This window comes from Limanda limanda, chromosome 2 (assembly GCF_963576545.1).
Source record: "Limanda limanda chromosome 2, fLimLim1.1, whole genome shotgun sequence".
Lineage (NCBI taxonomy): Eukaryota > Metazoa > Chordata > Actinopteri > Pleuronectiformes > Pleuronectidae > Limanda > Limanda limanda.
This window is the reverse complement of record NC_083637.1, coordinates 20,255,018-20,268,473: the sequence shown is the minus strand read 5'-3', so window position 1 is coordinate 20,268,473 and position 13,456 is coordinate 20,255,018. Positions and strand designations below refer to the sequence as shown.

The window sequence follows — 13,456 nt, the reverse complement described above, 5'->3', positions numbered from 1 at the left end:
TCTGTGGTTTGTTTGTCTGTGAGCAGGATTACTTAACGAAGTTCTACAAAACTTTGTGGCAGGGTGAGACAAGAGCTAAGAAAGAACCATTCAAAGTTGGTGGAGGTCCAGACAAAGGAGCAAATTCAGGACTTTGTTTTCACCTATTTTAACATTGTGACAAAAGGCTCTTTGACATTTTCAACAATTTCCCCATATCAAGGATATTTATCTGTGAGTGTGGCGCAGCTTGGTTGAATTTAAGGCCACCGTTGGGCCTTGGGGGAGGTATGTGCTGTACTTTTCATTTTTCGGTTGAATGATTTCACATTCTCACCTTTCTCATTGTTGAGTTGACAAAGCTGTGACTTACCAGCATCGTCATTCATACTGCAGAACGAATTAAAATGCATTCAAAACTACAGGTCCACATTCTTTCGCGATTGTGGTTCCACCCACCAAGGTTGTTGTGTTTGCATTGCTCTCTGTCGGTGTGTAAGCAGGGTTACAGAAAAACTGCTAAAACAGATTACCTTGAGAATCTAAAGGAGAAGCCATTAACCTTTGTTTAACCTTCTTTAACATGGTACAATAGGGCACTGGCCTTGGATGAGGTATGGCGGAGGCACGTCTTAGGGATGTGCTCTCCGAGTTTGAAAAATATTCCACTTAATTTGCAATATTTGTTAGAGAAAATCCACCTCTTCACGTTGCATTGAGCTACGTGCAGCACACTAATAGAGTTGTGTCAAGCTTGTTTGTACGATTTGTGATCACAGTCGATTCTTAAAACAAAGCCACGTGTCTTCCTGTCACTTGAATTGAAGCCAAGCTGAAACTGTGATTGCATGTTTCCAACTGTCTGCACATTACGGTTAAAGCTGTCAACAAAAAAATAATGGCGCTGATACGTGCACCTGCTAGTAGTGAACCTTTTCCAGCGTGATCAGTGCTGTACGGTGACTGTGTGGGTGTTTAGCATTCAGCCTGCCACACACACACACACAAACCTGCCCTGTGTTACTGCTTTGCTTAATATTCCACTTGACGTGTGCTGCAGACTTGTTTTTCTTACTGTAAGTGAGCGATCACACGAGCGACTCCATACAACGATCAGCAGCAGAAGATATGTACAGGATATCATACATAATGCAGTAAATACATGCAAACTCAAGTATCATTGTTGTGAGTGTGACAGTGACAATGGGACCAAAATAATAAATAAACGTGTTTTAAAACATATGCAGATGATATGAGTGGATAGGGAAGCATACTTAAAGTATTTTCAGATATTTGTTAATACCATTTGGCCCAGATCTGATGAAGTATGTGAAACCACAGGTCTAATCTGAGCTCTGGTCTCCAAAAGGAGACGAGAGCTTCGCTGGTGTTGGACAGGACCTGTGTATTGGACACATACCTGCTTTAGAGCAAGCATTATAAACTTCATTATTATTATTATTATACGTACATATATTATATGTATATATGTTATAATTCTTGGGAGGTCAACTTCCCACGATGGCTGTTGTCCAGTCTCTTTCATCATGGCTTCATGGCTGCCAGCTCCTTTTCTCGAAATGAATCCAACATCTGTACTTAAAACAAAAAGAGAGATAGTCCCGCACTCGTCCGTCCGTGCGGCCGTCACTCCACCTGGTCCGGCTCAGCGTCCATGCAAGTCTCCCACGGGTTCTGGGGCATCTGGGGCATGGAGAGGATGAGGAGGGCGAAGCCGGTGAGGAAGAGGAGGACGAAGCCGGCACAGGCGCACGCGAAGGACCAGGCGTAGTAGTACTCGATCCAGATCGTGTCCTCGCTCTCGATCATTCGCTTCACTGACTGACGCATCACCTCCAGGGAGATGAAGAGGCAGAGGCCTTGGGGGGGGAAGCAGAGAGGTGAGATTCCCAAACACAGATCGCAACAGAGAAGATCTCTTTTTATTGGTTAACTGAACCCACCTGCGAACGCAAAGAACATGCCGGCCGGTTTGAGGAGGTAGTCTCTGCCTTTGCCTTTACCAGTGCATGACCCGAGTAAACACAGAGAGCCCAGGATCATGAAGCCCAGACTGAAGATGGAGATGGCTGCAGCCGAGATGTTGTACTCTGGAAGGAAAGAGACATCCAACATGTTTAACTCCATCAATTGTTCTACTACTACTATTGTCATATATTTTCACTCACATTTATATGCAGTTCATATATGTATAAATTGTTAATCACAGTTTCCACAATCGATAAGAGCATACAGCTTTAGGTGATGAATTATTGAGACGACACATGCTCCTTTGTTTCAGACGGAGAAGAAATAACATCCCGGATCCTTTCACATATTGGATGGTTTTGCACATGCAACAATTCCCTCCTAGTTTTTGGAGAAAATCCATTAAGTCCTTCGTGTCAGGTTAATGACAGAGTCTTGCTTTAGTCTTTTTACTATTATTATTATTATTGTCAGCTAAATCCAATGACAACAGCTATATCACAAATGTGCTAACTGGAATTTTTGTGTTGTCTCAACATTCAGCTCCAAGCAAGTTGTTTCCTAGACAGGTCACCAGATCTCTCTTTCAAGCTTTATGACATCCTGAGCGGCAAATAGACTCATTCATGTCACATCACTTTTATTTCTTTTTGTGCACGGTAATACATTTGATTCATTCTTTAGAGGGAGTCTCTCCTGATTGAAATGTGTTTAGACAGTGGAGTTCTAAGTCACAGAACAATCAGTCTGTGGCCGGGCAGGTCTTATTAGCAGGACCACTTCTTCCCTGGTTTTCTCTTGAAACTTGTTTAAAAATTCCTCATCTTAACCTCACAAATACACTATTTGGATGTACTGTGGTCCTTGTGCTGACAGAAACAGGAACAGCAGCTGGCTGGTTTTTCCTGAGCAGAGAGGTGGATGGGATGTGAGGCCTTTGATCTGCCGCCTGTTCGCCTGTGAACCTTGCCCAGGGGAGAGGGCTCCGCTTCGGGGGATTGAGGCCGATATTGTAAGGATTATTATTATTATTATTCAGGCAAATTAATTGGCTTTACCATGCTCAACTTCTTTGCAGAAAGTTAGAAAGTGGTGAAAATTTACGTATTCTGGAGGAATTTTCAATGGGCGTCACAAAATGGCTCAACGTTGCCCCCCGAGACCCCCGAGACCCCTGGAACGTGTTCACATTGACCGGTCTTCACAAAAATCAATATACAGGTGTATCATGACCAGACACACAAAAAATCTTTAGGTGCAATTGGAAAAACACAACGGGAAGCCTGCTATTTTGCATTTAGTGGCCATTTTGGCCATATTCCACATTTTTACTTTGATGTACTTGTACTTCTAATTACCTCCTTAACAGCGTTTTTCCCCACAAAAACAACTGAAGGCATTTTAACGACACTTGGTGGAACGATTGCAGTCTGTACAGAGATTTGATCACATCACACCTGTTTTATCCTTTTATCATCGGATCCCTGTTTGTTTTAGGATTGTTTTAAAATCTTATTGATTGCTTTTGAAGTTCTTCATGGCCTGGCCCCAGGCTGTATCTCATCTTTGAATTCCCTATTCATCTCTGCGCAGCTTGCAATCTTCAGGGCAAGGGTCTGCTGTTGTTTCCTGAATATACCTGCTGAAAACAAAGAGGGAGGGGCAGAGCGTTTGCCACCAGGTCCCAAAGGCTCTGGAATGAACTGCCTGAGGAAACGAGGCAGTCTGAGACGGTGTCTTCTTTTAAATATCGGCTAAAAAACATACTTTTTTCCGAGTTTCCATAATTCTCGTAGGGTGCCACGTTATTATTGTTCTTTTATCTCAAATATTATATTCACCATTATTTTTTATGTATTTTCTTCTGTATTTTAACCATTCATTTTATTTTTGTGCAGCACTCTATACTTTGTGTTTAAAAGTGCTATTATTATTGTTATATTATTTATAATGATAATACTAATGATAGTAATATTTCTGTTGTTATTATTTGATGGAAAGATCTGGTATGGGTCGATAGAGAACCCATTCAATTTTGGTGTGGATCAGGGGATGGATCCAGCATTTTTTGCACTTTCACTATTTTCCTTGGGAATGATTCATAGATCTTGATGTAAGAGCTGGTATTTATAGATGCAATTTGGTGCAGCTTGATTGAATTTAAGGGGACTCTCATCTACTGAGTGCAATTCTCTTTATATCAATTAATGCACTGCTTCAAAAAGAGTTGGAATAAGTCACTAAATGAAAAGGCACAATACTTGTATGCAGACATAAGATATATAATACAAAATGTTTTAAAAGCCTCCAATGGCCTGTATCCGTTCATTTAAGTGTCCTTTTACTATTTCTATATTTGCAAGATTGTCATTACACTTAATTCATTTTTTTTATTTTTACAGGCGACAGCAGATAAGAGTCTCGCTGTATAGACGGATGTTCTTGTGGTGACATACAGTACATCTACTCTGTTCATTCATCCTTATGAACCATTATGGTTCAACCGAAGGACTCAGTCAAGAGTGAATAACACCACAGGGAGCTTAGGTCAGTGCTACAATCGTTTCCCTTAAGGGTCAGCCGTCAGTGCTGGAGTGCTACTTGTGTGTGTGTGTGTGTGTGGGAGTAGTGGTACCCGTGAATGCTTGTATTAGCATCTCAGAGTTTAGGATGTGGGTGTGTGATCATGTATACGTCTAATCACATTTACACCTCAGTAATTGAGTCTGACAGTGCTCCACATGTGCTCGGCCCCCTAACGCACATTACATGGGAGGTCTGTCATACAACATGCGTGGGCTGGGCACACAGAGCACATGGTTAGAACAGGGTCACTGGAGACAGGAGGGATGGGATGTTATCTAAAGATCAGGTCTCGCTCTGATCCTGAGGCTCGGTATGTGAAACACTCGGCCTTGTGTCAGCGCTCACGGTGAAATCTCTGACCTCCCACCAACTGGTGACCCCCACAGGCGCAACAATCTGAGGCCACATTTTCCACATGCATTAACATAATCTTCCAACATGAAATAAAAATGTCTGAAGCAGGTTACATGATACAAAGAATAAAAATATGTCAGTAAGAGATTGTGTTATTTATTTGGACCCGTGTTGGTGCGTTGACGTTACGCCACAGATGGACAGAGGGTTGGGGAAGTTTGACGTCAGCTGACAGGTTTGGTGGTTGACAGACGGTGGGCTCCACCTGCTGTGACACCGCTGACTGCGCTGCGGTCAGACGTGCGACATGAATGAAAATGGAAGCCCACGGAGAGCGGAGCTGCAGCAGCAGGTGAGGTCAGCTGGGAAACTGTGGTGCAGCTGTTTCTGATGTTGAACTTTACACAGACTGAGACGTCCTGCTGGTCCACATTTACACAATTTATTCATAATTAATCCCTCCTTTTCTTTCAGTTTCATACATAGGATGGGATGAAGAACGGAGACATTGGGGAACCAGCTTCAGAAACCTACCTTTTTGGGTTTTGTACTCAAATATCTCTGAATCCTTCCCTGGAGTGAAGTGTCCGAAGTAAGTGCAGTTTTCCTCTGTGAAAAGAAAACAAACAGGATTTAGTCAAATTGGATTTTTTGATTTTGCTGCCATTTTGGGGATGAACGCAATAAATATCCCTATTATTGCCTTATAAAGTCGCTATTAACATGTTAGTAAATACTACCATTTTTATACCATAGACAATAAAGGTGGACGACATGACAGCTCCCCCAAATCAAATCGCCCTCTGGTGGCTGACTGCAATAAAAATCATACATCGCCTCCTCCATGTTTGTGGATAGGACATTGACCAAACAAAAAAATCAAAGTACACATTAAACAATTTTTTTCTCAAAGATTATTTTACTTATTTCTTTTATTTTCACTTTAGGGGGTTCTTATCTGAGCTGATGCTCGAGAGTTTTTTGATGCTATAAAAAAACAGGGACTTTCATATCTAACTCAGGTGCACCAGACAGAGAGGCACCAACTTCAAAACTCACCAACTTTAACTCTTTTGTGTATATCATAAGTGGCAAGACTCAAGGACACAATGTGATTTAGGAATGCATACTCCAGGCTTAACTATCCAATAGGATGCAAACACCTACATAGTAACATAGAGAAGGACAGCAATTCTAGCCGTTTATGGATGTGCTTCTAGAATGGGTGACGCAACCCTTCTGGTCTCCTTGATGTGTCAAGTCTACATTAAAATCTTCAGCATAAGAAATCAGCTGTCATATTCTTGCTCTGTTTTGGTCTCAAACAACTCCTGAAGAATATTTCTGGATTTATAGCTGCTCAAGTCTCCTCTGCTCTCACCAGCTAGCCTCTAGATTGGACTGAATTTTATGCAGGTCAATGCTTAAAATTCTGTTTCCCTAGACAGCTAACCTGTGTTTTACAATTAAATTTTATTTCAAAGAATAATTTGAAGTTGTTATTAGGTCTTTGCGCAACCTTTCGACACCTTGGGCGAAACTCTGCCCTAAACGACCTGCACTCTATGGCTTGCCTCCACCTGCTGTGGTGCACCTTGTGAATATATTTCATTTGAACAATTCACACTGACTCACATTGTTTCCCAAGAAGTGTCTCACAGATTCACACCCCGGGGAAAATATTACCACTGAACTGTCTGCGTGACATTGTGATGCGGTGGGCCGTGTGACTGTCAAAGTAAAAGCAGTTACATTTAGAGTTCTGTTTTTATTGGGTATTAGAGGTGTTAAACCTTGGGGATTTGCTCAAATAAAGTCAGGCTGATTTATGGGTGTGATCAGGGTGTGGTTAGAACAGAGTAATACTCTATCCTGCTTTGCCAAGTGTTCAACAAAAAAAGCAGCAGTTGAATCCAGTGTGGAAATAGACTTGGCGTTCTGTCATTTCGCTTATTTCATACCACACGCTTGCTGGTAGGAGGTTTAAAAATGAATATGTGAAAAAAATACACAGAGCGGCTCAGACTTAACAACCGAGGCTTCGCTGCACGGAACATGTGTTCCTGAGAGCAGAACAATGTCCTGACATTAAAAAGAAATAACATGTAGGTTCTGAGGATCACATGTGCAGAGACCAAGAGTGAGAATATATGTAAAACATCGGACCACTATGTAACCTCATCTCTTGCGAAGACAAGTGCACGTCAATGATCTTGGTTATGCTACGAGGTCTTCACTCGCGTGCCTGCTCCTAATCCCCCCCCCCCCCCCCTTCTATACAGTCTCACTGTAGGACATGAGCGATATGCGTTCGTGTGGAAACGAGTCGTACTGCCTGGTATCGAATCGCAGTAAGAGCTCAATGACACATGCTGGGAGGGTTTTCCTATGTAGTCATGGAAATAAACTAAAGGAATATCAGGAGTCCTTAGCATAAAATAACACAGACATTTCAATTGATAGGCAAGTACTATAAAGCATATTCTTTCCAAGCCAGGTCAATGCTCAAAGTTCACAAAACCTTCCTTGATATTTCAGGATTTTATTGCTGTGGGTCCACACCTTTCATGAATGAGGACTGGCCATCAAAAAGCAGAGAAAACACAGAGGTTGTTACTAGGCAACAAGCTCCAGTGTTTTTCACTGTAGAAGCACATACGAGCGTGTGATAGAGTTTAGTCAACTGGTCTTACTTCTGAGTAAAACCTTGTATTTATAAAGGGAGGAAGAGAAATATCTTTGAACCTCACTAATTTCCCAGAACTGTTGAATATTCTTTTATTTTATTTTTTAAATGAAAATTATTATCCAACCCTCAACTCTGCGTTATCCCTTATAACTCTTTCAGTAGCCAGAAACTGACTCAGATAAGATTTCCAGTGGGCTGAGTGGTCCTTCATTGGCTAAATGCATATCTGGTTTGAGTGGAGCGGCTCAACGTTGAGTGGAACTTGGACCCGATGCTTCAAGCTCATTGTTGTCATCAAGCAGCTTGATTCCCACATGTGAGTGTCGCCTAATTACACCTTTCTGTAGGAGCTTTGAGTGCAAGTTTCAACAGAAACACGTGGACATGCTGGTGGTTATTAATCAATGTATATTCATCTGTGGAGAGTGTGCCGACACACACACATACACACACGCACACAGGCATGCACACTCTACTTGTTGTTGGTCCTCATTCTGTGAGGCTGTGCTGACAATCTCAAGCTCTGTCAAGCCTCTCTTGTTCCTAAAAGGACAATCCGTCAGCTGTCTAAAGTTCAGCTGACTACACAGGATTAGCAGCATCCCTGCACATTGTTGTGTCAGAGTGGTATCTTTATTTTGAAGTGCATTTTGTTTGAAAGTCTACCTCTGACACCAGTCTGTTCCTAACTGTCCCCTCCTTCATTCTCTGTGTGTTAGAGTGTGAGTGCGAGATAGCACTTAGATTTGAGTAGAAGTGAAATCAATTAGTCCAGCTCTGAAACTGAAAGACCTCGCTCTTAAATATGAAACATAACATACCACTCAGGCTCCTGCAATTCAAGCACTCACACTCCAAATTAGGAAACTGCTGTTTTGACTCAACTACAAACCCACATAAACATCCCAATATGATCAAGTGTTGAAGACATAACTGGGAACTTCCCATCCCCATATATAAAGCCTATCTCTGTGTCGCTATATCACTTGACTGCCTATGAAGGCAAAATACCAGTAGTTAAACTTTCTTTTTAGACTATGCATCTCATCTGTGGGGAGTGTAAAGTAACTTGAGTGGCGGGAAGCTGCAGAAAGGTCCCAATGGGAACAGTTTTCGTGAGACATCAGGTCTTAGAGCTATGCCCAACGCCTCCAGCTGGCCCCATCACTCAGAGGATTGCTTTCTTTGGCGTGAAAACTAGACCCCTGCGGCTTCCACCCAAGACAGCTGAGTATTTACATGGCCTATATTTATAACTACAACGACTGCTTGCTGAGCAGTTTGGGCAATATTCAGCTGTTGGAGCACAAAGTTCAGAGTGTTTGCAATTTCTTCGAGAATCAACCACGAGGTGAGCGACATGGAGGAGCTTTGTCACACAGCTGGTGGAGAGGGGATATCTGAGGTTGCTTAGTTTACAGTTTACAGCATCTCAGATATCCAACCCAAGGGGAGATGTAAGGTAGAAAAGACGGAGAACATAGTGCACACAGCAGAGTAGAGTTTAGCAACTGAAACTAAAAGTCCTCAGGGATAAAAACTTATTTCTTAGAGCTTATGGGGAGATGACATTCAGAGAGCATATAACTCCGCTAAGGCCCAACAGGTCAAACATCTTACTTTACTAAATCCAGATATTAATTTTGATCCACACCAAATCTCACTCCCTCATAAATAGTAGATCCATGAATTATTTTCTGATTCATGGAAATCCACTTGGCTGTTTTTGTGTAATCTTGTTTACAAACCAACCAGCCAACAACCAAACGGACAGGAGTGAATACAAAATGTCCTTGGCAGATCTGATGAGCCATGTCTGCATCATCAGTTTTTGTTGTTTGTCTGAGATCATCTCCCCATCTGCACATTGTCCGCAGTCAACCTAAACAACAGCTCGCTTCGCCATATTTTCCAGATGAGCGTCTCACAGCAAACAGAACCTCCTCACCCACAGCTGAAGTCCTGCTTTGGATCAGAGGTTTGACAACTCTCTGAAAGGTGTCTGTGTCTGTGATAAACAATAATGTTCCTCTCCAAATACAGCAAATACAGGGCCTGGGGGAACCCCTGATGAGTGAGGAAACATCCACTACATTTACTTACAGTAAATAAAGGCTGGCGAAGTGACAGTACACATGGAAATATATATTATAAAATGATTTATGCTTAAAAATTGGCACATAAAAGCGTTATAATTAGTATTTGCCACTTGCCATAGTCTAGAGAATTCCCTGCATGTCTGGGTGTGCTGAGCTGCGATAGTATATTCAGCACATGCCCACCATGCTTTCACAAATGAACCACCCTCAGGCATTTCATCTGCTGCTGCAGCTCTAGAGTGCAGACAGTGTCTGGGATTCCCAAAAGTCAAGCAGCTACCATCAGTTAGGACATATTTTCTTTCAGCTTTATGAGTGGGACAAAGTTAGAGGGGAATTCCAGCCTCACTTCTTTTAGTTTACACACAGTGTCGGACAGTGGGGCATCTCAGATAACAGATTACCAGAAGCATTGAGTCGGCCGTCTCATTCTACAGACGAGTGACTCACACCGGATTTCAGGGACGTGAATTATTGCTTGTCAGCAGCCGCTCAACATCCATTTTGCTCGATAACCATATGCCTTTTATTCAAGCAGCTGTACGAGCATCTGTTGTCATACTAACTTTATTTTGACAGTCACAGCGAAGTGAGCCTTCGTCAGGCCTGTGGTGAAAGAAGTATTCAGATCAGTCCCTTAAATACTGTACTGTTAAGTGATAGTAGTAACACAGTGCAAATACACTCAATTCAATATTACTGTATTACTGTATTACTGTTATCAGCAGCAGAATGGCTCATTTTAAAGTTATAGTTATACTAAATTATTGATGTGTTTATAAAATCTCAATCTCAAGTCCCATTTTAGTAACACTAACAATTTATCTAAAAGTATAGAGGAGTAAAAAGACAATACTTTCTTCCAAACTGTTGTTTAATGTATAGAGGTGTTGTCTTGTTGTTTGTAAACAAGATGTCACAAATACAAGAGAACAGCCTTGTTGGAACGATGCCATATAGGTCAGGAAAACCCCCTTTTCAATTATGTTGTGGATTCAGATCAGTTTTTTTATTTTTTACTCTCTTTATTTGCAATGAGATTTTACAGTTTTCACAGACAATATTTCATAAATCTTGATATAAAAGAACTTGGCACATTAAGGGGACTGATATTTCTGAGTGTATGAAGTGCGGCTTGTTTGAATTTGAATTTGAGGAGGAGTATTTAAAAGAGCTGCGGTATTTGGGGCTATCTTTAAAGATATTTTTTTTTCAGCCAGAACTCTTCTTCACAAATCCTTAATGACTGAAGACGCTAAAGTAAATATTAATTTATATAAGTTAATTCTGATGTATTCATTTTGTTATTGTTTTATTTTTTGGGTTATTGTAAATTGCAGCTGCACAAACACTGGTTATTTCAGTATTAACTAATTATTTACCAATTTAACACCATTCCCTGTAATAAGCAACAACATGCGTGTCTTTCCTTGTAAAGAAAATGTTTTTCAGTTCATCCTTCAAAACTGATCAGGAAACTATGGAGACCTGGAAATATCCCAGTAAAGTAGCACTGTATTGAACCGTGCTTGAGGAAATGCTCTCATTAAATCACTGATTAAGTTCTATTGTAATATCAGTTCACTTGTGGTGTTTGTAAATGTCTGGTGCTGGTGCCCATGTTGTGTGGAGCGTCAGTTGTCTGCAGGCTCTGAACCAGCTGGTTTGACTGAAACACGTCCACACCCTAAGAGGAGCAGCCACCTGTGGAATCAGCTGCCGTGGGGTTCTCTGGTTGGTTGAGTGAAAACCTGCAGCCCATTGGGACTCTGTGACACATGCACGCTCGGATATCTGTGACTGACAGACTTTACTACTGTTGGCCAAGGCGTCCTCACAAGGCCTTGCATGGATGTCACCTTGTTGTTTGTCCGTAAGAGGGGCGCCGATTACCAGCGCCCACATGACCGAGGTTTAGTGGCTGATTTGCAAACGTCCACGGCGGTTTGAAAAGTCAATACTACTGGTGATGTCATTAGAAACCATTTAAAAACAGGTGAATATCTGTGATTCTGACGTTGAATCATTTTGACTTCCTGTGGTTTCATTGCCTAAAATGAATCACGAAAGGCCATATGCGTGTGACTTGGACTAGGTTCTTTCTTTAGAATCACAGCGGGAATTACAATGTCATATGACAGGTTCGGAGTCATCTCTATTCTTAGTAGTGTCTCACCTCATGAGCACTGGGTTGGATTGCAAACACATACAGTCCCAGACACACAATATCTCTTCAGTATGGAACGACACCCTTAGGTGCAGAGACAAAAAGAGTTGTTTAACTTCAGTGCTGAGATTTGCCTCTTACCTCCAGGCAGGCTGATGGGTCCGCAGCCATGTTCCACGTTGTTTTCGGAGCTCATGTAAATTTGCTTCTTGCACAGTCTCCACAGGCCAAAGTGGGCCGCCTCACAGGTCTCATTGACCCTCTCCACCCGCGGGCTGAGCACTGCCCAGTGGTCCGTCACCACCGCTGTGAACGTGCAGGCCATTCCCACCAGGAGCACGAAGATGGCAATCTTGATCTTTGTGCGCTTGTGCATGTTTCCAGGTGGTGAGATCTCTGTTCAGTGAATATTCGTCCCTCGATATATGAAAAAAAGGGGAAAACTTATCAAATTGCAATGTGGACACTGGTCTGAGTCCTGAGTCCTCTTCTCAGTGACCGCAGCAAGCTTCCAAGAAAATCCCCTCTCTGCCTAAGACCAGTGTGTTCTCTTCTCCTGGTTCGAAGGGAAAGAGGCCAGACTGCTCCTGTCCTAGTTTCAAGTCCCCTCTTCCCTTCTCACCATGAGCGGCTGCATGCACAACTGAGGGACTACAAGTTTAGCCTTACAGCTGTTGAGGCAGATCAGGAAAGTTGATGACCAAATCAACTGTCTGCCTCGGTGGGCAATGGGCATGGAGGCTGCAGCATGTGTTTGCTAAGTGTTTTGCTGGGGGTGGGGTGGGGCTGCTGGATGCTATAAATGTGACAGTTGAGTCAAGTTGTCAGGCTGTGTGCAGATCCGGTTACAGTGCCAGGCTGCTACAACAAGTGGACTCAGAGCTGTCTCTGATTCATATTTACACAAACAAACTTTCAAAATGCATTGCGAGAGTACAAAGTCAAATATAAATTTGGAAACATTTAAAATCATATGAAATATGTTTTTAATACTTAAGCTCACTTGTGTGAACATCTCTCAGCTGGTTATATGAGGTGAAATCAGTAAGAACATTGAGACTGGCCTCTCTCCATCCATCCTCTATCAGGAACACTTATCCTTTCTTAAGGGTCGTGAAGGGACTGGAGCCAATTCCAGCTGACATTGGGTGAGACTCTACAGGTCGCTAGCAGCTTTAACACTTATGCATTCACACTTATGGTCAATTTTGAGTCTTCGGTTAACCTAACCCCTACCGGCATGTCTTTGGAATATGGGAGGACGACAGAGTACCCAGAGAAACCCACACAGACAGGGGGAGAATATGCAAACTCCAGGATTTTAACCAAAACCTTATTTTAGTGAAGATAAAGAACACAGGTGGGCACTGCAAAATGTGTTCAGTCGTCGCTGGTTAATTTCTTACTCATTTCAGCCAGTTGTACATTCACCGATATGAAGGGCTTTGATCTTTTCTTTAAAATATGAAAAACGTCTTCTTTTACTTTAGGGAAGTAGAGTTGTAAAGGTGATTTTTCTTTTCCATTCTAAAAGGCTTTGAAAAGGGCATTGGAGTAAAAAGAGAATTTAGATGATATGAAATACCAAAAGGT

The 13,456-nt window shown here is 42.1% G+C and overlaps 1 protein-coding gene across 1 annotated transcript; it reads right to left on the bottom strand.

The window, feature by feature from the left end:
• Window positions 1-1,626: 1,626 nt before the first annotated feature.
• LOC132997084 (voltage-dependent calcium channel gamma-1 subunit-like) lies at window positions 1,627-12,239 on the bottom strand. Its single transcript, XM_061067417.1, has 4 exons — window positions 12,005-12,239; window positions 5,443-5,517; window positions 1,944-2,090; window positions 1,627-1,859 (listed from the first exon to the last, which is right to left on the bottom strand). Exons 1-4 carry the CDS (start codon window positions 12,237-12,239, stop codon window positions 1,627-1,629), a joined length of 690 nt encoding a protein of 229 aa, XP_060923400.1.
• Between the last annotated feature and the right edge of the window lie 1,217 nt (window positions 12,240-13,456).